The sequence below is a fragment of the Temnothorax nylanderi genome, unplaced genomic scaffold (assembly GCF_030848795.1).
Source record: "Temnothorax nylanderi isolate EJ_2023f unplaced genomic scaffold, tnyl_v1.0 TNYL_tig0588_pilon, whole genome shotgun sequence".
NCBI classification, from domain to species: Eukaryota; Metazoa; Arthropoda; class Insecta; order Hymenoptera; family Formicidae; genus Temnothorax; species Temnothorax nylanderi.
In genome coordinates this window covers 76,942-100,112 of record NW_027249650.1, presented here as the reverse complement: position 1 = coordinate 100,112, position 23,171 = coordinate 76,942, and the positions used below count along the sequence as shown (strand labels likewise).

The following is a 23,171-nucleotide window of genomic DNA, read 5'->3' as shown; positions in this document are numbered from 1 at the left end:
CGAGGCGACGACGTATACGTGAAGTGGTTAGGAATGAACAGTTCGCATAACTCGTGGATAAATAAGACAGCTGTGTTGTAGTTAACAAAAAAATTAATGTATTTTTTATTTTTTATTCGCCTTAATGTAAGCTTAAAATATATATGTATTTCTTAATAATGATAGCGATATTTAATTTTTTTCTTAATGTAGGTTTGAAAAAACTATGTGGAAACTTCAGCTCCCTATATGTAAAATCATCGACCATCGTGGATAGGACTAGACAGTTTAAACATTCCTGCCTTCCAACGATCGCGCGTATAAATCTAACTCATAAAACGCATTGTGTACTTTATTGCTAAAAAATATAACGTTGGTAAGAAAAAAAGTTCCTCTTCACGACGGTATCTTGTAATGCCCCCATGGTAGAGTGTCGTACGAGCCGGAAACGACGTATCGCTTGTCGTCGTACGGGCTGAGAGCGAGCTTCGACTCGGACACGGTGTGCACTTCGTGTAACGTCGAACGAATACACGACTGTCGCCTAGACAGCTCTATCGCGTCTCTCAGGCAACGCATGTAATCGTCGAACGTTATCGTTCTCGCGACCACGTTTCTCTTGACGCCCTTTATTTTCTTCGTGTCGCTCTTTTCTTCGACCCTCAAGGCGTACATTTTCGATCTCAGTCCAACGAATTCTGTCATGACCGCGCCGTCGTTCTCGTCCTTCATCAAAACGGGTATCTTCTTGTTGATGCGCGGCATGTGGTACGCGTTGTTCTCGTAGCCGCTCGTGTCGAATCTCGCGATGTTGCGTTTCATATCCTCGTACGCGTCCTCGCACTCGAGAAAATATACGAGACTGTCGGTATCCGTGTACATTATCTTACACCTTTCGCGATGCATCGGCACCATGTAGTCGTAATGAAAATCGTATACGCACGTCTTGGATATCTCGAGAATGCACATACCGACGTAAATTGGTTTGTTCAACCTCACCTCGAGCCTGCGCAACTCGACGGCGATCAGATCCTCCGCGAAGACGCTTCGACTGTGAAAATTCGGTTTCGCTATCATCGCCTCCGCGCCGTATCTCCCATCCCAACGCGTCACGAGACGTACGTCGACGTGATCTCGCACGTTTTCCATGGTCTTGCCAAATACCGCGTTGTTCATTAATTTGTACATTTCTCTCTCGAAATCGTTGCTGGCGCGAGCTCTGAATCCCGTATTGAGCTCTATGTATCCGCGAATCGAAGGGCGCGATGAATCTTCGTGACGCGCAATCCGAATCGAACGCATTGCTGTAGATTACGGTAGTGCAGCACGTAGCGCGACTTATCGCGCAGTGTAGCAAGGAGTTTATCGCACCGTTTTCCGGGAGGCTTATCGCGCGTCGGACAGAACGGAAGGTCAGCGTGAGCGTCGTGAAGTTCATGCGGATACGCAAGATCGACCTCCAAGATGTAACCGATAGCGGAGTCCAATGTCACGGACATTACGTCGAGACTCTCAGCATCGTCGACCCATTGAAACTCCGCGTACGGCAACGGTTCGCACATTGCCTAGCCGTACAGATTGTTCACGTCGAAGTACATGAGATACGTCGACGGTTGCGAAGAGTCGTGCGTTCGCATGTATTTGTTGTTAGCTCGCGCGTACCTGTTAGAGCATTGACTCAAACCGCCGCGTATACCGCGTTCCACGAATATTACCATGTCGATATCGGTGAGCAATTCGAATCGCACCCCCGTATGCTTGAGCATCGCGTCCCACGTGTATCCCTCACATTCTTCGTGAACGATATGTACGTCTCTTTGGTGAGCGGTAATAAATCGATGCTACCCTCGAAGCTGTTAGCCATATCCTTGATAATAAAGTGGGCATCGTAACTAGACAAATTGTGAAAGAACACAGGAATAATGTACTAGTCTCTATAATTTAGATTGCAGCGCGGATGCGCGGGACCTCTGTAACGTCCGGTCAAGTGACAGTGATCGCGCACGCGTTGATCCTGCGATTCGAACGGTCTCTCGCATATGTGGCAGCTCGTCGCGCTCCAAAAATTTCGTGTCTCGTCCAGCGTGAGCTCCGCCATGGTCACGTTTGTCATGAGTATATCCTTCGCGCAATGCGCGATAACGTTGAGCTCGTTGACGAACCACGACACGCAGTCCTCGCCGCGACGAAATCTGTACGCGGGTGCGATCTCGTCATACGGGCTGCACAGATAGTATCCCACGCTGAACGCTCTGTGATGCTGATAGGCGTATCTCTTGACGTTATCGTTGTCTATCTCTTTTTTCTCCAACACGCATTCCAGATCGGCGTACACCACGAAGGGAAGTCGCTCCTTCCTACTGTGATCGCGAAAACACAGCCACTTGTCGTCGTCATTTGGGAGAACGATAGCGCAATCGTTCATCTTTTCGCAGTCGACGCTGTGAGCGGACAATTTCTCGCTCGAGTGAAAGTAGTGTAAACATCTGGAAAAAATATATATGATTTTTTTCATTCCACATACATCTGATTCGATTGACTCTTATATATACCTACCGATCGCATATGTACTTCATGATCCTGCTCTTGTTCAACTGAGACCCCACCAATCGCGGTAGATTCTTTATCCACACGAAATGACCGACGTTCGAGTTGTTTCGAGAATCTAACAGATACAACAGATTGACGTGACTGTCCTTCTTATCGTCGGTCAGCCGTATAGGAACGATCTCGTTTTCGTTCCTTCCTCCAAACGGTGAAAACGTTAACGGACACGTCGTTGAGTCGTTCGAACCTCGAAATTTGCCTCAGCGTCATAGGAAATTCGATTCCGTCGAGATTCAGTATCGTCGAATAGTGAGGGTACGCGCTACACCTGTCCGCGTTTCTTTCAACGGGATACAGAGCGGAGATTATCGCCCACGCGAAACACGCGTTGTCGTTCGAACACACGTTGATCACCGCTCTCTTCAGCTTTATCCATCGCGGTATTTCCATCCAACATCCGGCGTGCATGGGATTGCACTTGTTTACGTTTACCATCAGGTTCAATATACGTGACAATGCCCAGCCACTGTCGCGTTCCTGAAACTCATCCTGACCCGCCAGAGTGGCATCGATCACGTATCTGTCGTACCACTCTCGCAAATCGGACGTGGGGAAGAGCTGACGATTTCTCGTGGCGATGTTTTTGACGGCGGTTTGAGCTCCCGCGACGAACTCGCCATTGAAAACCGTATTGACCTTCAGGCACGCGTGTTTCTCGTGATTGACGCGCACTTGTTCGAGCACCGTGTCCCTCGCATCCTCGAGAAATAGTCGAGGATCGACATGATTCGAGTTTATCACCACACCGGTCAGTACGCGACTGTCGAAAGCCGTCTCAATCTTCGTCCACGAAAATCCTCTGCTCGGTTCGCCGTGACCGGCACCCACCTGCGCAAAACGTTGACGCAGAGCGTTTCTCGCTTCTTCCAATCGCGTCACTCGAGCGATAAGAGAGTTCAACGTTCCGGTGTACGTCGGTTGAGTTTTTTTTTCACGGCATCTCTCTCGCAGAGACGCGAGACACTCGTCGCACCGTCGTTCCCACTCGCGATACGCGTCCGAGGAGTCGACGCCCGTGGCGAGTTCGACGAGATCGCGATCCTCCTCCTGCATTTTTTTAATCGCTTAAGGGCGTTTCGACGCGTAATGACACGTGCTCAACCACATGGTCCAACCGTCGCTGTCCAGAGGTATACTGAATTTAACTCTTCGACGAATCTCCTTGAATCTCTCGATAGACGTTTCTCTTTGATCCCCCTTCGAAAATTTCCTCGGAATTCCGCGCATGTAAGACTTCGCTTTGTCGCTCTGAGCCACTACAGTCTTTATCCACATTTCCTCACGCGGAGACCGAAAACCTATCTCTCTTCTCAGAGTGTACGTCGTCACATTCCATCGAGCGTTCTCCTTCAACGCGATCGCTTCGCGTTTGTGGGAGATCGGCGACGAGGAGTCGTCGAATTCGACGCTGTCCGTGTCGGACGATAACGACTCGCTGCAATATAACTCAAGATTGTCCGACGATAATGAGTCACCGTAACTATCCAGGTCGGATGGAATTTCGAGATCGAGAGAGACCTCATCGTCCTCCTCCCGATCCATCGTCGGCGCTTATGTAGCGCCCCGTCGTCGGTACGTCAAATAACGACTCAACACCGCTGACCTGCGTCGCGATATCTAGTTCCGCTTACATTTTTACAGACTTACCGAGACCTCCCACCCGCGTCGCGATCGCGGAAAAAAAGGAACGCATTGCTCGATACGTCGGTCAATCGCGCTTCGATCGGGCGGGGACGTTTATCGCTTAATTCTCGAGGGGTCGGGGAGGAAAACGCACCGTTCTCTCTCTCGGCAATGTCGCTCGCGCGCGTAATTATGTGCGCGATTATTATTATTATCTTCGTGGTGGTAAATTGTAAATCGAATGAAAATGAGACTGTGATCAGTTATCTGCAAAAATTTGGGTATCTGGATAACAACAACAACAACGGTGCACAGCGATTATCATCATCCTACAACACTACGCAGGAGTTACATCGAGCCATCTCACTGTTTCAAGAATTCTATCGACTACCCGGCGACGGCGAATTAAACGAAGAGACGCTGAATTGAATGCGTAAACCGCGATGCGGCGTCGAGGACATTTCGGAGCGCACGTTCGCTCCCCTTTCTGACAAATGTCCGAAGAAACATCTCAAATGGAACTTTCATCTGGCCAACAACTTGATCTTGAAAACGACCCGAGCCGCGTTCGATCTGTGGACAACAAATTCGTCATTGACGTTCGAGCGCGATTCGCTGAATCCCGATATTCTGATATCGTTTCGTGAGGGGCGTCACACGATGCTAAACTCCCGACGAAACGAACTGTGTACAGCTTCGTTCAAAGGTCCCAACGGAGATCTCGCTCACGCGTTCTTTCCCACCGGAGAACCCAATTACGTCTCGGAGGTGCACGTGGACAAAGCGGAGACGTGGCACATACAGCTGAATAAGAATCCCCCGGAAACGTTCAATTTATTTCAGACGCTGACGCACGAGATCGGTCACTCTTTAGGCTTGCCGCACAGCTTCCGCAAAGATTCGATAATGTACGCGTACGTGCCTGATAATACATTCCCCGTTCAACTCAGTCTAGAGGACGTTCTTTCCATACAACACCTGTACGACGCTAAAGAAAACGTTAATTTTCCAAAACTAGCAACCACGACACCGACGACTACTACGACGACGACACCGACGACGACGACGACGACGACGACAACGACGACGACGACGACTACGAAAGACGTCGAGATGGATCTGTGCACCTTGCGAAACGTGGATACTGTATTGATAACGAACGGTCGATTGTACATCTCGCACGAACGATACATTTGGTCGATCGATATAGACGGAAAAACTTACAAGAAACCCTTGCTATTGACGAACTACATGAAATTTCTTCCTAAGAATTTCACGCGTCTGACAGCCGCGTATCAGGCGCCCTCGGGCAATATCGTGCTGTTCGCGGGCAATATGAGCTACATGATCACTTATCCGCGTCTAACGTTAGTGTCAAATTGGGCGAGACCTTACACAGATCTCGGACTTCCCGATGCGAACGCAAAGATCAACGCCGTGCTAAACACGAACGAAGGACGAACCTTCGTCATATACAACGATAATTTTGTGGGCGAGATAGACGATTGTTCGATGAATATCGTTAGGTTCTACCACATTGACATGATATTTCCGGGAATACCTCACAGCGTATCATCTGCCTTTTGATACATCGACGGTAATCTATACTTTATCAGTAAAAACCGATTCTACAGATTCAACGAATTCACGAAAACCGTAACGGCATCCGGCAAATTTGATCTGGGGATCATCGGTATTACCTGCCCGAGAGAGGGACTGATAATGCAACTGCGAGATCTATTGAGTCGATTCGTTCGAATTAACGAGAGGAAAACGTTGAATAGAGAAGAGGAAGAATAGAACGATTCAACGTAACCCCCCCTTTTTTGCATGCCGCTCCTGAGAATATTAATGAAAGGAGGGGAATCGTAATTTATTTTTTCAAACTATATTCCGCCTCGACTTCCCTCGAACGACTCATTCTCGCGTGATCCGTCAACCGCACCGCGACAACGGAGAAAAAAAGAGAGAGATGTGCTCGACGTTACACGCCCCGTATTTCGAACAGCGTCAATCCGACGACGATCTCGAGGACGGTGTCGGTAGCGCGAAAAAAAGAAGAAGAAGAGTCAACAAGCAATCGGTAGAATTAGAAACTCTGTTTCCGAATCGGGGCAACGTCGACTCCCGGAAAAACACGTGGTGAGTTCGCGACGATCCCGTGTCGCTCGTCTACGATCTAACAATAATTTTTTTATCTCCAGTCACGACGACTACTACGACGACGACGGTATTTTGAAAAGCGACGTCGAACGTCATCCGGTGCGAATTCTGGAAAGAAGATACATATTAACTAAAACGGGATACAAATTCATAGACGTCGGTATCACAGCCGTACTCCCGTGCTACGTGCACATCGTCATAGGTGATTGTCACGGCAAGATCTCGCTCTCGTCTGAAACGTGGAAGGAACTCGTCGATCAAAAACGCGCGGTCTTGTCCCACCTGCAGCGTGGCAAAAACGAGCGCGCTCCACCACCGATGTGCATCGAAAACGGACATTTAACATTACGATTTGGAAAATCGTCCTTCTCCTCCGTATGCTGTCCTGAAAGACTACTCTGAAACGTTCCTGCTGCCACGTCCTTGCTCCAGGCCTTCTCTCGATCCCGATTTTGCTCGAGCACTTCAGCCATACGCGCTGATGCATCGTTCTCCGTTTGATCGATGTTAAACAGGTCTTGAATGGTGGAACTTTTGAAGTACGCAGTGGTAAAATTGCCGCCTTCAATAGCGATTTGGAAAGATTTGGAAAGATTAATAATCTGTCGACCCTACGCCTGGAGACATCCACGACTCGTCTGATTGTTTCGATGAACACCGTGCTCCATATGTTCAACCTCGACCTTTGCGTCAATCGTCTCGTGACCTCGTTGCGCGCGATAACCGGCATGATCGACGCGAAGCTGACGCGCTTCATCGCTATTGCTGCCACCGTGACGGATCCCGCGAACGTCCCGAGAGCGATACGTGAGAGCGAATTTTTCGATAGCAATGACATCGTTGATTGCGAGTTAGCCGCTCTGTGCTTCGGAAATACCGAGAAATTATTGTAAACACTTATCGTTAAAAATAAAGAGAGAGAAAACTTACAAAACTTTGTCCGTTTATCCTCCTCCTCCTCCAATATTCACTGTGTCTTTAAAAAATCACCTACGAATAAGGAAAAGTAAGAAATAATAGCGTAGGGTAGACAATAATTCGAATATTTGTATATTTATTCGTCTCGAGATACGTATTTTTTATCTCATCTGTAATCAAAAAAGTATTCATGAAATATAATGTTTTTTTTTTTTCAAACGTCGCTCCGGCCACTTTCGTAGACGACGTTCCTCGTTTCCTTCGTAACACCGGGAATCTTCTTCAAATCGTCCGCAGCTTGGTCCAAAAAGTGACGCAGTAACTGTCGCTTGCGATCCGTACGCGACACAGTGGTCAAGATCTGAGATCGCAATTTCGCGTATCTCCACCAATCACGCCTCTCCTTATTCGCGATATCCTTGACGTCGAAGACGTCCAGGCGGATCAACTGCGATCCGATCTCCTCGGGCGACCTCACGGTGAGCCTTGATCGAGCCTTGATTGAGCGGTCGATCCTTCATCTTCGATATATACTGCGGCATACGATCGAGATCGCGACCCGACTCCGTCAGGTTGAACAACGCGTCGAGCCCGCCGCTGTATCCTGCCTTCTCCTCCTCCTTCTTCTCGTCCCGCTTCTCCACGCTGTACGAATGATCCATCGAAATCGCGGCGAGGCTATCCCCTCCCGCACCGACAGGTAAACTTTTGACGTATCTGTCGTGATAATTGGTCCATTCGTAAAAGGTATCTTGTGTCATTAGATCACTCACTAATGACGAATACAACTTCGACAGAAGTCGATCACGAATGAAATTATACATTTCATTCACGGAACAGGTAGGACTCTTAGGACCTTCCTTCAGCCACAATTTACTATATAGAGCTCCGTTAGTACGCTCTTTATGTTGCTGCCTTCGCGCATACGACGTACGTCGCAATCGGTTCGCTTCTGATTCGTAGTCGTCAGGTACTTCGAGACGCCTGCGAGCAACAGTCTCAAATTCTGCGACGCCGAACATTCAGGATTCCAAATTTCACGCAGCAGATCGAGCAAAGCGAAATTGACCTACTCGATATCCGTCGACGCGTGTTCGACCTCTACGACTTGATCCTCGAACGGCTCGTCCAACAACGACATTAGAACTTCCTTATCTTTCAGTTCACTCTCCATGGCACTCCTTCTCTCCATATGTACGTACCGCGCGAGCTCAGTCCATCAACGTTCTCGCACTTTCAAAATCTTCTATCCGACAATCTAATTACGCGAAGATTCGTGTTTTCTCGCACTTATATATACACCCCGAGAACCGCGCGCCGTCCGATAAACGATGGAAAATAGGGTCAGAAGTAACCGCGTTGTTTCCTTCCCGAGACATTGAAAAACGAACGAAAATAGAAGATTTGTGTTTTTCTCACGCTTATATATATATATAAGGGACAAATTTTGGGCATAGCTCTGTCTCAGTTGACGTGGAATGTCCCATATATATATATATATATATATATATATATATATATATATATATATATACACTCGTACAAAAAAAATAGGGAACACTTCATGAACTCTCAAATTAGGCTATTTTCAAACTGCTGTAAGTCGGCGAAAAATTATCGTAAAAAAAATTTAAAAAAGCACTTTGAAGCTTGAAGTTTCAACTTTAACGCACTTTCGGTGGATTTTTAAAATTTTTTTATTTTCTCTGTTGTACGCCTTAAAAAAGAACACATTGTTTTGTTCCTTAAAATTAACTTATGTTTGACTACTTGAAACTCAATTAAAAATTTTTTTTTCAAAAAATTCAATTAACGTTTCATAAACTACATAATTTTACCTACAAAATGCTTTTTTTAAAATCTTCCTACGATTTTTTTTGACCGATTTACACGACTTTGAAGCAAACCCTGTATTTTTTTAGAAAAAATGACGTAACTCGATGAAAAATCATCGTAAAACAAACAAAAAAAAAAGCATTTTTAAGCTCAAAATGTCAGCTTTAACGTGGTATCGGTGACTGTAAAAAATTTTTCTGTCTTCCTTGTTTGGTGCTAAAATTAAAAATGTTGATTTATTCCTTAAAATTACACATTTTTAACACTCTGCAGTTTGATAAAAAATTTTTTTTCACAAAATTCAATACAAATACCACAAACTGTAACATTTTACCTACAAAATGCTTTTTTTTTAATCTTCCTACGATTTTTTTGGACCGATTTACACAATGTTGAAGTTAACCCTTTTTTTTCTTGAAAAATGACATTTACCGCCGACATTAGCATTAACCAATGTGCACCACGTGGAGGTTGTCGGTCGGATTTTGCACATCGTGTGTGTGTGTGTGTGTGTGTGTGTGTGTGTGTGTGTGTGTGTGTGTGTGTATCACAGCAGAGATAAGGACTCCGCAGCTCGTCATTTCTGCAGTATTTAAATGACTCTAAACCCTCTCTGCTGTGTGTGTGTGTGTACGTGCGCGCGCGTGCCTTTAAAATTGTGTATTACCTCCTCTCTGATTAATTACTGCTTGCAATCGCTCTCGCATGTTTATGCATCTTTCAATTGCGCTTTGTGGAATTTCGCGCCAAATTTGCCTAAGCGCTTCTCCCAATTGGTTCAGATTATACGGCTGCTCCTCGCGACGCCTTAATCGTCGTCCTATTTCGTCCCAAATGTGTTCAATGGGATTTAAATCCGGACTATTGGCGGGATGTGGTAATAATGCAATATTTGCTCTTCGAAAAAGCGCCGAGTTACGTTGGCCGTGTGAGGACGAGCGTTGTCTTGCATAAACACAAAATTTCGGTGTATTTGACGCAAAGGCAAAATGTGAGGTCGAAGAATGTCACTCACATAACGCGCACTTGTCATCGCAGGAGGTGGTAAAATGACTAAATCGGTTCGGCTTCTCACGGAAATGCATCCCCACACCATCACGGAATCGCCGTTATGAGCTCGTACTGGCATAACGCAACGGCGGTTGTAACGTTCATTTCGTCGACGCCAAGTACGTACACGACTATCATTGCCGTAGAGACAGAAACGCGATTCGTCGGAAAAATACACATTTCTCCATTGCCTCACGGTCCAGTTTATGTGATTCTGCGCAAATTGCAGACGAGCACGACGATGCGTTAAACTAAGCATTGGCACTCGCGCACGAGAATGAGAAGCAAGACCAACTTCTCTCAAACGATTACGAATAGTTTCTTCGCTAATGTTACGTAAATCAAAATTTTGTTTCGTTTTTCACACTACAAGAATCGGCTGTGAACACATTTCGGGATTTAAATATTGGCGGGATTCTGTCACGTGTCACAAGTCACGTGATTGCATACGGCGCGAAGTTTGCAGCAAGACGTTGATTTTTAGAGATATGCGTACAAAAGTTTATAAACACAGTACACAGCCGATTCTTGTAGTGTGAAAAACGAAACAAAATTTTGATAAGTCTCGCAGCGTAACAAGCGAAAGAAAATTTTCGAAATGATGCGTAGACATTTACCGGTAGTAGAAGTTGCACGGATAATTGCACTTCTGGAAGAAGGTTTTTCCATGCGGTACGTAGCGCAACGTGTTGACGTATCCGTTTCCGTAGTGAGTAGAGCTTGGGCCAGATATCAAGAAACAGGACATTATGCGAGACGTGAAGGCAGTGGTCGTCCTCGAATAACTACGATCCGACAAGATCGTCATATTGTTCGTCAAGTTGTACAAAGACGAACGATTACCGCAAGGAATGTTCGCAATGAAATTATTCCCTTACGTAACATTAGCGAAGAAACTATTCGTAATCGTTTGAGAGAAGTTGGTCTTGCTTCTCATTCTCGTGCGCGAGTGCCAATGCTTAGTTTAACGCATCGTCGTGCTCGTCTGCAATTTGCACAGAATCACATAAACTGGACCGTGAGGCAATGGAGAAATGTGTATTTTTCCGACGAATCGCGTTTCTGTCTCTACGGCAATGATAGTCCTGTACGTACTTGGCGTCGACGAAATGAACGTTACAACCGCCGTTGCGTTATGCCAGTACGAGCTCATAACGGCGGTTCCGTGATGGTGTGGGGATGCATTTCCGTGAGAAGCCGAACCGATTTAGTCATTTTACCACCTCCTGCGATGACAAGTGCGCGTTATGTGAGTGACATTCTTCGACCTCACATTTTGCCTTTGCGTCAAATACACCGAAATTTTGTGTTTATGCAAGACAACGCTCGTCCTCACACGGCCAACGTAACTCGGCGCTTTTTCGAAGAGCATAATATTGCATTATTACCACATCCCGCCAATAGTCCGGATTTAAATCCCATTGAACACATTTGGGACGAAATAGGACGACGATTAAGGCGTCGCGAGGAGCAGCCGTATAATCTGAACCAATTGGAAGAAGCGCTTAGGCAAATTTGGCGCGAAATTCCACAAAGCGCAATTGAAAGATGCATAAACATGCGAGAGCGATTGCAAGCAGTAATTAATCAGAGAGGAGGTAATACACAATTTTAAAGGCACGCGCGCGCACGTACACACACACACACACACACACACACACAGCAGAGAGGGTTTAGAGTCATTTAAATACTGCAAAAATAACGAGCTGCGAAGTCCTTATTTCTGCTGTGACACACACACACACACACACACACACACACACACACACACACACACACACACACACACACACACACACACACGATGTGCAAAATCCGACCGACAACCTCCACGTGGTGCACATTGGTTAATGCTAATGTCGGCGGTAAATGTCATTTTTCAAGAAAAAAAAGGGTTAACTTCAACATTGTGTAAATCGGTCCAAAAAAATCGTAGGAAGATTAAAAAAAAAGCATTTTGTAGGTAAAATGTTACAGTTTGTGGTATTTGTATTGAATTTTGTGAAAAAAAATTTTTTATCAAACTGCAGAGTGTTAAAAATGTGTAATTTTAAGGAATAAATCAACATTTTTAATTTTAGCACCAAACAAGGAAGACAGAAAAATTTTTTACAGTCACCGATACCACGTTAAAGCTGACATTTTGAGCTTTAAAATGCTTTTTTTTTGTTTGTTCTACGATGATTTTTCATCGAGTTACGTCATTTTTTCTAAAAAATACAGGGTTTGCTTCAAAGTCGTGTAAATCGGTCAAAAAAAATCGTAGGAAGATTTTAAAAAAAGCATTTTGTAGGTAAAATTATGTAGTTTATAAAACGTTAATTGAATTTTTTGAAAAAAAAATTTTTAAATGAGTTTCAAGTAGTCAAACATAAGTTAATTTTAAGGAACAAAACAATGTGTTCTTTTTTAAGGCGTACAACAGAGAAAATAAAAAAATTTTAAAAATCCACCGAAAGTGCGTTAAAGTTGAAACTTCAAGCTTCAAAGTGCTTTTTTAAATTTTTTTTACGATAATTTTTCGCCGACTTACAGCAGTTTGAAAATAGCCTAATTTTTAGAGTTCTTGAAGTGTTCCCTATTTTTTTTGTACGAGTGTATATATATATATATATATGGGACATTCCACGTCAACTGAGACAGAGCTATGCCCAAAATTTGTCACGACCAAAAAAATCGTTCCTGGGCTCAAAATGTTCGTACTCTCATGTACTTTCGAAGGTCACATGGCGCTTGCGGAAAATTCAAAATGGCGGTCAATAGGGAGCCCATTAACCCCATTAAATATTACATTTCATCCGGAAAATGACGATTCCCAAAATTTGTCACGACCAAAAAAATCGTTTTAGGGCTCAAAATGTTCGTACTCCCATGTACTTTCGAAGGTCACATGCCGTTTGCGGAAAATTCAAAATGGCGGATTAAATATGGCCGCCCGTAAAGAAATGTCACTTGATTCGGATGAAACTCGGTACTAGGGGGTTTTCGAGGTCGCTAATTCCGAATGTGAAGTCGAAATTTAGAAATTCAAAATGGCGTATTAAATATAGCCGCCCGTAATGCAGAAATGTCACTTGATTCGGATGAAACTCGGTACTAGGGGGTTTTCGAGGTCGCTGATTCCAAATGTGAAGTCGAAATTCGGAAATTCAAGATGGCGGTCAATAGGGAGCCCATTAACCCCATTAAATATCACATTTCATGGGGAAAATGACGATCCCCAAGTTGATGATCATCATTTATTGAATCGTTGTTTGTATCTTGAACATATTTCATATAACATAAAATTGTACAATAATTATGTGGAAAGCTCTCTGCGTTTACCAGGGTTGAGACTGTCTTCAATATCAATATTCGAAGCCCGCATTACTTTCTTTTTTTATTTATTTTTTATATTTTATTATTTTTATTTTTGAATTTTTTTAATTTTATTTTGTTATTCGTTTGATTAGATATGATAAGATTATATAAGATGTACAATTTTATAACGTTTAATATTGAACAACTGCAAGTGCCTCTTTGTCTCAACCCTGGTAAACGCAGAGAGCTTTCCACATAATTACAATTTTACGTCGCGGTCGGTGGACATCGTGTCGTGATCGTGTCAGTGTTTGAAAATTCGCCATCGCGAGTGTCGACGACGACGTGACCGGTACGTAAAATTTTTTGAAAATAATATTTTTTATTTTTTAGGGGTTTACGCAAGGTGGTCCTGATTGATTTCTATACCTCCTGGAGTGCCCGTCTGGGGGCGGGGTGAGGAAGCAGGACGCGCGGGAAGATGCCGTGAGCGGTGGTGGGTGAGGTTATGGTGTTGACAGAGAAGCAGCGAACACGCGTGAGACGCGTGATCGCGACTAGTTTCCTCCCTAGGGCGGAAAGTGAAGCGGTGCCTCTCTGCCGACGTCATCCCCTCGCCCACCGCTTACGGCATTCCCCGCGCGTTCCACTTCCTCACCCCGCCCCCCGACGGGCACTCCATGAGTTCGAATCTTTATAGGTATTCTACTAATAATAACAAAATTTGAGGAAAAGTACATATTTTTAAGAAGAAATAAAAACTAAACCGCAATAATTAAAATTATAATTATTTTAAACAACTATAATTTAATTGTAATTTTTTAGAATAATTACAATTATTTTATAACAAAAAATAAGCAACAAACTAACCTTAATGTAACAGCAACACGAATCTCTGTTAGCAAAGGTTCTCTGCGACTTATTTTTCGTAATCTTGGTTCCAAGAGATTATTTAAATGATCAAATTGTTGAATTGTTATTCTCGTAAATTTAAAAAATTCCTCGTGATCATTTATTCGGAAATATACAAATAATTTTCTATGAGCACCTAAATTGTGTCTCACATGTGTAGTAATGTGAGGTTTAACCCACCATCTTCGTGTTCTTCGTCTCTTTCTTAATAATAATTTTAATTTCACAACTTCTGCCAAAATTAATAATATATTCAAATAAATTGCATAATTTTCAATATCCATGGCTATTTTAACCTCACTTTTTGTTACGACTTATAGTGACTCAATTGTAGAATGGCATATCGTAAATATATCCGACATACAACATACGACTAGCGACTAGCAACATCTGACTGCGACTTACGACGTATTGTAGAACGGGCTTAAAAGAAGCAAATGTGGGTATTGTCGACAAAAGAGACATTGACCAGCTAGTTGCCTTACCACCGCCACTTCAAGCTGAATCAAATACAACCGATCCTCCGATCTACGGAACAGATTGCTTGAGTTGTCAATCGATCAATCAAGCAAAGAGGAAGGGGATCAGAACGATCACGACAAAGAATCGGAGCGAGCAGCAGACGATGCAATTGAGGGACAAAATACCGCAAGGCGCACTCGATCCAAGAGACAATGTGTGGAATGAGAAAAAAATCGGTACCGCGACATATTGGAATCGAGCATAGTCGAAGGTCTCCCGTAATTACGCATAAGCCCATACACGCTATTGCCCTAAGCGCGATGTGCCGCAGGAGCGATGAGCCGGGCTCGGAAGAAGGGCGAAGAAGAAGACACTATTTTTGAGTACATCGCAGACATTGACCACTTCAACTACGGCGGGAGGGATGTCACATATCTGATGAGGCACAGAGCGTATCTAAATACGCAAAGAATCAACAGGTGCCTCTAGGAGTCTCGATAACTGCTGAGGCAGGCAAATTGCCTTGGCTGCTTGATCCTTCTGATCGAGCAGTCCGAATTCAACCGGCGAAAACTATAAACACACATTGTAAATATACGAGTTTATCCCGAACCCGGTATTGTTCTCTTCAGTATCCTCATTCCTATATAATAGTCCTTACGGGATTTTATGTGTGAAGGCCTTAACTCTTTATACAGTCTACCAGATATTATCTAAATAAATCTGACAAGAGTAAAGTAAACTAAAAGAACACGTGTGCTTATTTGCGGCCTAATTAAGTTTCCTACCTGATAAAGATTACAACATTTTGACACAAATCTCTTAAGTGTCTAGCCATTTCTTCAATTTTTGCCACATGATCAGCTACTGACATTTTTGAATCCATTTTATACTTGAAGAAACATTGTAACATTAAGTGGACTGAAATCGGAATTTTCTTCTTGTATAATGACTCAAACTGCTTCCACATTTCGTTAGCCGTCGACAACGCCATCACGTGACGAACTTGTGATATTTCGAGAAATCTTGTTAAACATTTTAATTTTCAAGATAAGGGTACACGTGTCAACCTAGCTCGTACAAGAACAATGAAAAATTAGAACATAGAAACAAAAATAATGATATATGTGCGCTATAGACCACTACCATCTATGCCAACAGCCAATGTATTAAACGCACTTACCTTAACAGTATCCATGTATAAAAAAATGCATTTAAAAAATAATAATAAAAGAAGGAAATAGAACGTCGAAAACTATTTAATTTTATCTTATGTTTTTTTAGCTGTCACTGTTTTAGAGTACAATTTCGGTTAATTACGTAGGATAATTTTGTACACAGATACGTAATTATTTAATTACAACTTTATATAGACAAAATGTAAAATTTCGCAAAATCTTTTAATGCATTAATTAGTTTAGAAGTGTTCGATTAACCCTTTGAGTGGCAAGAAAATAAGCACCAAACGGACCAAAAATGGCAACATGAAAATTCTGTCAGATTTTCATGAAATTTGATATTCATGGGTTTTTTAGGACACTAAATACGAATCTGGGGTCAAAGTTTGAAGTTTAAAATGGCTGATCCAACTTCTTTTAAACTAACTGACCTCCTTTGAACTGACTTGATTGACAGATTTGACAGACTGACTTGACCGAAGGATTGATCACTCGAATTTTGAGTGTACGCCAGATTTCAAGACCTCTCGGACTTGACTGTCATTCTTTAGAACGCAGAATTTTATTGCATTATTCCAAATTTAGGGGGCGCCATGCTAAATCCGCCATTTTGAAATTTTGACAGCAAATTCGTATTCAGCAACCTAAAAAACCCCCTAGTACCGAGTTTCAAAGAAATCTGCTAATTTATAAAAGTTTTCAAAATTTTGGGTTGCCATATTGAATCAGCCATTTTGAATTTTGTAATTCTGATTCCAAATTTGCATTCCGCGACCCAAAAAACCTCTAAGTAGCAAGTTTCGTGAAAATCCTGCTAACTGGAGAAAAATAAAACGATGTGCGCATATATGCATCAATGCCATTTTTGGCACGTTTTTTTTCTGCGCATATATGCGTCAATGCCACTCAAGAGGTTAAACATTTGTTTTTTAATGTAATTTTATGCACAATTGTTTTATTATAGATCTTTAAGAAAATATAGAAAAATCAGATAATTAAACACATTAGTCTAGCATAATCTATAATTCACACTTAAATCTTACAGTTTCAACAAATAACAATAACATTAATAACAATAACAACAATAACAAAAACAGTAATTTAACGTCCAATTATTGTAGGTTCATCAGCCATAGCTATTTCTTCAGTAGGTGCTTTATCCCTCTTCCTCTTCTTTGAGAAAAGTATAAAGGCAAGGCCAGCTACGAAATTGCACAGAAATACGATCCATGCAAGAATGAGAGAGTAATCATATTTTATCACTGCATTTTTTGGAAAAGTTTCCAAAATGTGATTACTCTCGTACTCAATTGATGAAAGCAGAACCTGTATTACCACCATGTTGCAAGCAGCTAGAAGAAAATGAAAGTAAAATTAATTAATATAAAGTGTAGTGCAATTAATATGAAATTCATTAATATATAATATAGGGCTGTTATTTTTGATAATTTCGAACCTTCGAAGCTTCGAATATCGAAACTTTGAAGCAAATTTCTAGCTCTAAGTGCCGGTCTACAGTGAATGTTGTAAGTCGTAAGTCATAAGAATTGGCCAATCATAGTTCATTATTCTTCGACCGCAAGGAGAATAATGGAATGTGATTGGTCAATTCTTACGACTTACGACTTACAACACCCATTGTAGACCGGCCCTAATTCGGGTACCCGTATGATGCGGGTACCCGTATCGACGCGGGTATAACAGCGCATGCTATAAATATCTGTATATTACACAAAGACGCGTATATGCAGAGTAATAAAACATAAATTTTCACACACTTCAAAAATGTCTAAAATATGTGAAAAAATGCTTTTATTAACCCTCCGTTTTTTTGGTACCTTCTCAGTACATACGTGGGTCTGTCATGTTCAACGCTATTTCCCCTATATCTTAAAGTATGTTAAAAAATCTGAAAAAAATTACAAAACATCTGTCTACATTGTAGTTAATGATTTTATAGTCTTTTGATAAACATCGTTTATTTAATACCTTATCTTTAATGAACTTTGAATAAATTTAACAAAATTATTACTTACAAAAGAGGATTACGTCTAGTGCATACGTGGGTCTGAGACGTCCGTGCGAGATTTGACTTGCTCGGTATTCGGCGATATATTAATCTTTCGTAACAGCTCTGGGTGCCTCTTTAGTCCCTTCTTCCACCTACTTTTTTAAGCACGGGAGCCAGACAGGCAGGCTTGCCAGTTTTACAGTTACGAGCAGATATTATTTTGGCCCGGCGTCCGAAAGATCAATATATCGCCAAATACCGAGCAAGTCAAATCTCGCATGGACGTCTCAGACCCACGTAAGCACTAGACGTAATCTTTTTTTGTAAGTAATAATTTTGCTAATATTATTCAAAGTTCATTAAAAATAAAATATTAAATAAACGATGTTTATCAAAAGACTATAAAATCATCAACTACAATGTAGACAGATGTTTTGTAATTTTTTTCAGATTTTTCAAAATACTTTAAGATAGGGGAAATAGCGTTGAACATGACAGACCCACGTATGTACTGAGAAAGTACCGAAAAAACGGAGGGTTAATAAAAGCATTTTTCACATATTTTAGACATTTTTGAAGTGTGTGAAAATTTATGTTTTATTACTCTGCATATACGCGTCTTCGTGTAATATACAGATATTTATAGCATGTGCTGTTATACCCACGTCGATACGGGTACCCGCATCATACGGGTACCCGAATTACCCGGGTACTCGCGGAACTGGTCCAGATCCGTATACACGAGTAACGGGCTAACGGACGGATACCCGAGTACCCGGGTATCCGTTTCTTTTTTCGAGCTCTAGTTATAATACTTCAAAATTGTAATTTAGGAATAATTAAATATTTTTTAAGCATATATATTAATTAATTTTTTTTATTTAAAATATTTTTAGCGTCCTCTAAATAAATTTGCCATTCGCACAAATATATTTTTCGAAACTTCGAAGCTTCGAATATCGAAACCTTCGAAGCAAATCACTAGCCCTAATATAATATCTTAAAAATAATTTATTATACTATGTTGATATATTATACTATGCATTAATTTAATATTTAAAATAGTAATAAAAACCAAATAAGTTTAAACAACGTGTAATATAACCTCTATGTAATATGACTTCTAATTCCTTACAAGTATTTATTAACTTTAGAAGTTAAAGGACGATGGGTACAGAGCCGATTTAGGTCCTGACCATTGGGGAATCTATCTTATGTTTTTTTATACCCTTGATGTACTGAATCATTATCAAACGTTAATTTCAAGCTAAACTAATGAGAGAATAGCAAAAATCGCATTCAAAGTATCACAGTTTTGTTGGAATCTGAACAAAAACTCAAGAATATACAGGGTGTTTTATGACATGTGAGACCCACTTTATCAGCAATGAATAGGGGACACAAAAACAATGAAAAAAGTTCATATATACATATGTTTTATTTGATCTTGTTTCCGAATTATAGCTTTGTGATTCAGTAATTTTCAGCTGCTTACCTTTTATGCTTGGGAAGTGCTTGAAATAGCCTCCTCAGTTTGTATGTAAGTTTACAGTCATCGTATCAAATTTTTCAATCTTTTAAAAATTCCAGGTATTTGTCGGATTTGTTGGCAGCCTTGTTGCATATGTTCACGAACTATTTCAACACTGGCTGTGGGTGTTGAAAATAGAGCTCCTTATTTCACGTGTACACGGGTACACGAATTACACGTGTAATTAGCATTTACGTGTATAAACACGTGTATCGTGTACCCGCGTGTATTACATGTGTACACGGGTTACACGTGTTTTAAAAACACGAATAAATAAATTAGTAAATAAATAAATCAATCAATCAATAAATATTAAAATTAATGAATAAATAAGTAAGAAAGTTCGAATTTCACACTAATCTTATATTTATATGACATAAAGAAAATAAGATTATTCGCAATTAGCAAAGTTATTTATCATTGCTTCATAAAGAAAAATTTAAAATTTAAAATTTTGTATTTTATAATAACAATATAAATTTAAAATTTTAAAAGTAAAAATTTTTTTAATTGCAAATAGATATAAATTTCTGTTTATTGGCCATTTAATACACACATTGGTGGAATATAATAAGAACGTATCTTCAAAAGTAACAAAATTTTTTATTGAAAAAAATATTTTTAACCCTTCACCTGCATACGTTTTTTTGGAACCTTTTTAGTTCCACATGGGTCTGTCGTGTCCGACGTTATTTTTCCTACTTTAAAGTATTTTAAAAAATTTGAAAAAATTCACAAAACATCTGTCTACATTGTAATTGACGATTTTATATTTATTTTGATAAACATCGTTTATTTAATATTTTATTTTTAATAAACTTTAAATAAGAATAAAGGAAAGAGATGGATTTGTTTAAAAATTTGTAATTTCTTTTATGCAGTACCTATAAAAAAATATATTTAAAATTGTTTACTTCAGAGATAAGTGTTAAAAAAAATAATGCGGATTGATATCTTCAAAAAAGTTGAATTATTCAGGAGGATTAAAATGGTACTTTTTAGGTAGGAAAAATTATTGATAAATAAAAAATTAAAGATAAAATTATATAATATAGCATATATGACATTTTTTAATAATTTATTACAAATTTATGTAATATAATGTTGAATATGTTGAAAAAAATTATATAATATGTTGAAAAAAAATTATATAATATGTCAAAAAAAATTTGTCTGCCGAGCTTCGGCCGCCGTCCAAAATTCCATTTCTTGGGAATAACTAGTGTATACCTGGGTCTAAGACGTACATACGTACGAAATTTAATTTGCTCGGCTTTCAGCGATATATCTATTTTTCGAAGTAGCTTTGGGTCCTTGGATTCCTTCCCCCACCTACTTTTTTTTAGAAGGGGGTCCCAGACAAACAGGCTTGTTGGTTCTCATTGTTTTCAAGTTACGAGCAGATGTTTTGGCATGGACATCGTAGACCCACGTATACAGGTGGAGGGTTAATATATTTAATATGTGTTTCGTATTTTTTAAACAAATTTATATGTTAACATAAAAACACAAAATAAAAAAACGCAAACAAAAAGGTGAACATACGGTAACGTATTAGCCGATAATAAACTTATTAATGAAAAAACAACTAAAATATAATAATAAATATGCATTATTTAAATATAAATTAAACATGCATTTGTCACAAAAATAAATTGTATAAAAATTTCTATTATTTTTGTAAAAAAATGGCAAGGGGTATGCTATCTCTCTAAATCTGAATCAGTGAAAAGTCACTGAAGTAACATACTTTATACTGATATCACTGAATAGTCACTGAACGCATCGTGAGAGTGTTCTGACAATGAGTAGTATTACGTATTTTGAGAATGTTTAAACGTTTAGCGATGTGTTTTTTAATAAACGGTTTAGGAAAGCTATTGTTATTCAAAATTTTTTTAACTATTTTAATATTATCGTCTTGGAATTTATCGTCCGAAAGTAGAATAGCGCGATCCACTAGACTAGTAATAGTATTTAACTTGTATTTTAATGGATGGTTGGAGTGAAAATTTGTGTATCGTCCTGAGAACGTAGGCTTCCGATACCAATTTTTATAAATATAAATACGTTAAAGTATGTTGCGTGACACACGAACGCAAACATACACGCGGGTAATTTAAATACACGGGTACACGTGTACCCGCGGTGATCCGTGTCAGGTGTAACGTGTAGTACGACTACACGTGTCACGTGTACCCGTGTATTTTAAAACACGTTTCTGACCGGGAGCTCTAGTTGAAAACAATTATTTTTAAGTAGCCTCACAAATAAAAGTCTAATGGATCTAAGTCTGGGGAACGAGCAGCCATTCCTTGATCTGAATACTTATTCATTCTTCCTCACTTAACTATTCTAACGTACAGCAAATTAGTGAATTATTAAGTGCTTCTAGCAAGAGAATGAACTGAAGTGAGTAAACTCAATCAATAAAATGTGTGAAATCAACAAGGTCAGGAAATATTCAGGAGATATTAATCACTGTTTACAAATATAAATCGAATATGGCTATTTCGATTTTCAAGCATCTCTTATAAAGGTATGTATAGCTATAAATTGGAGCAAAAAATGGTTACAATTCGGAAACAAGTTCAAATAATAGAACATATGTTTATATCAACTTTTTTCATTGTTTTTGTGTCTCCTATCCATTGCTGAAGTGGGTCCGTTAGGAAACATCCTGTATACGGGATGTGTTTTAAGTCAGGTCGATATAACTTCAAGGTTTTATAGGAAATTAAATTTGGAACAAAAAGTTCCTATAAACATAAATCCGAAAACGCTTTGTTGATAAGTTATAGCTACAAAACTTCAAAAAAATCACGTTTTTTGATGACTTTTAAAAATAACTTTAAAACTCTTCATTTATTTGAAAAAAGTAATGAAATAAATCTAATGGATAATTAAATAACAAACTAAATTACACACCAATTTTATTTAATTCTGATAAAACGTTCAAAGGAAAATAAGCTCAAAGCAATGAAAACAGCAGAAACTTGAAAGAACCACCTTTCGATGATCTTTGTGTAAACTACATTTGTAGCGTTTGCTTTAATGTAACAATTAGTAGCTAGTTATTTAAAAAAATCATCAAATAAACATGATTTTTTAAAATTTTAACTATAACTTTCAAAAAATTAAAACTTAATACGGGCAATAAGAGCCAAGCGTGCCGTTTTACCGCTCAAATTTATTATAAAATACATGTGGTCAAAATTACGAACGTTTCGACCCTTTTTTGGGGTCTTCCTCAGCGCATTGTATAACAGTAAATTCTACATAAATATAAGACTATATAAAACCTTCTACACCGCAAACATCAAGTCATCGTTAATTGTTTGGGCAGATGTGCACTCCGACACGTTCCTAAGCATCGTCGTGTAGTTTCCTGGTTAGAGCGCCAGGAAATTTAAACTGGTGTCATGTCCCCTATCAATGCATCCGATTCATGAATTAGCATGATATCCGAATATTTGGCTTTCACAAGGAAACTTGATGTAACATCAATGTTCCCTGCATTTCTGGGGTGTAAGACTGTTTTTTCTTGTCCAACAACAATTTTTTACGGTGAAATAAGTTCTGCAGGGGGGGGGGGGCCAAA

At 40.1% G+C, this 23,171-nt stretch overlaps 3 protein-coding genes across 3 annotated transcripts; 2 read left to right on the top strand and 1 right to left on the bottom strand.

Annotated features, from left to right (window-relative positions):
* Positions 1–375: 375 nt before the first annotated feature.
* LOC139784127 (uncharacterized) lies at positions 376–1,167 on the bottom strand. Its single transcript, XM_071723294.1, has one exon. It carries the CDS (start codon positions 1,165–1,167, stop codon positions 376–378), a length of 792 nt encoding a protein of 263 aa, XP_071579395.1.
* Positions 1,168–4,638: 3,471 nt separating this feature from the next.
* Positions 4,639–5,796, top strand: LOC139784126 (collagenase 3-like). Its single transcript, XM_071723292.1, has one exon. The coding sequence runs from the start codon at positions 4,639–4,641 to the stop codon at positions 5,794–5,796; it is 1,158 nt and encodes a 385-aa protein (XP_071579393.1).
* A 385-nt stretch (positions 5,797–6,181) lies between these two features.
* LOC139784125 (uncharacterized) lies at positions 6,182–7,399 on the top strand. The gene is made up of 3 exons (XM_071723291.1): positions 6,182–6,351; positions 6,414–6,747; positions 6,888–7,399. Exons 1-3 carry the CDS (start codon positions 6,182–6,184, stop codon positions 7,263–7,265), a joined length of 882 nt encoding a protein of 293 aa, XP_071579392.1. The 3' UTR covers positions 7,266–7,399.
* Positions 7,400–23,171: the final 15,772 nt, after the last annotated feature.

Coding starts and splice junctions, on each gene's coding strand:
- LOC139784127 (XM_071723294.1), bottom strand. CDS start 1,167: ATGTACAAATTAATGAACAACGCGGTATTTGGCAAGACCATGGAAAAC.
- LOC139784126 (XM_071723292.1), top strand. CDS start 4,639: ATGCGTAAACCGCGATGCGGCGTCGAGGACATTTCGGAGCGCACGTTC.
- LOC139784125 (XM_071723291.1), top strand. CDS start 6,182: ATGTGCTCGACGTTACACGCCCCGTATTTCGAACAGCGTCAATCCGAC. Junction 6,352..6,413: donor GACTCCCGGAAAAACACGTG/GTGAGTTCGCGA, acceptor TTTTATCTCCAG/TCACGACGACTACTACGACG. Junction 6,748..6,887: donor GAAAATCGTCCTTCTCCTCC/GTATGCTGTCCT, acceptor GATGTTAAACAG/GTCTTGAATGGTGGAACTTT.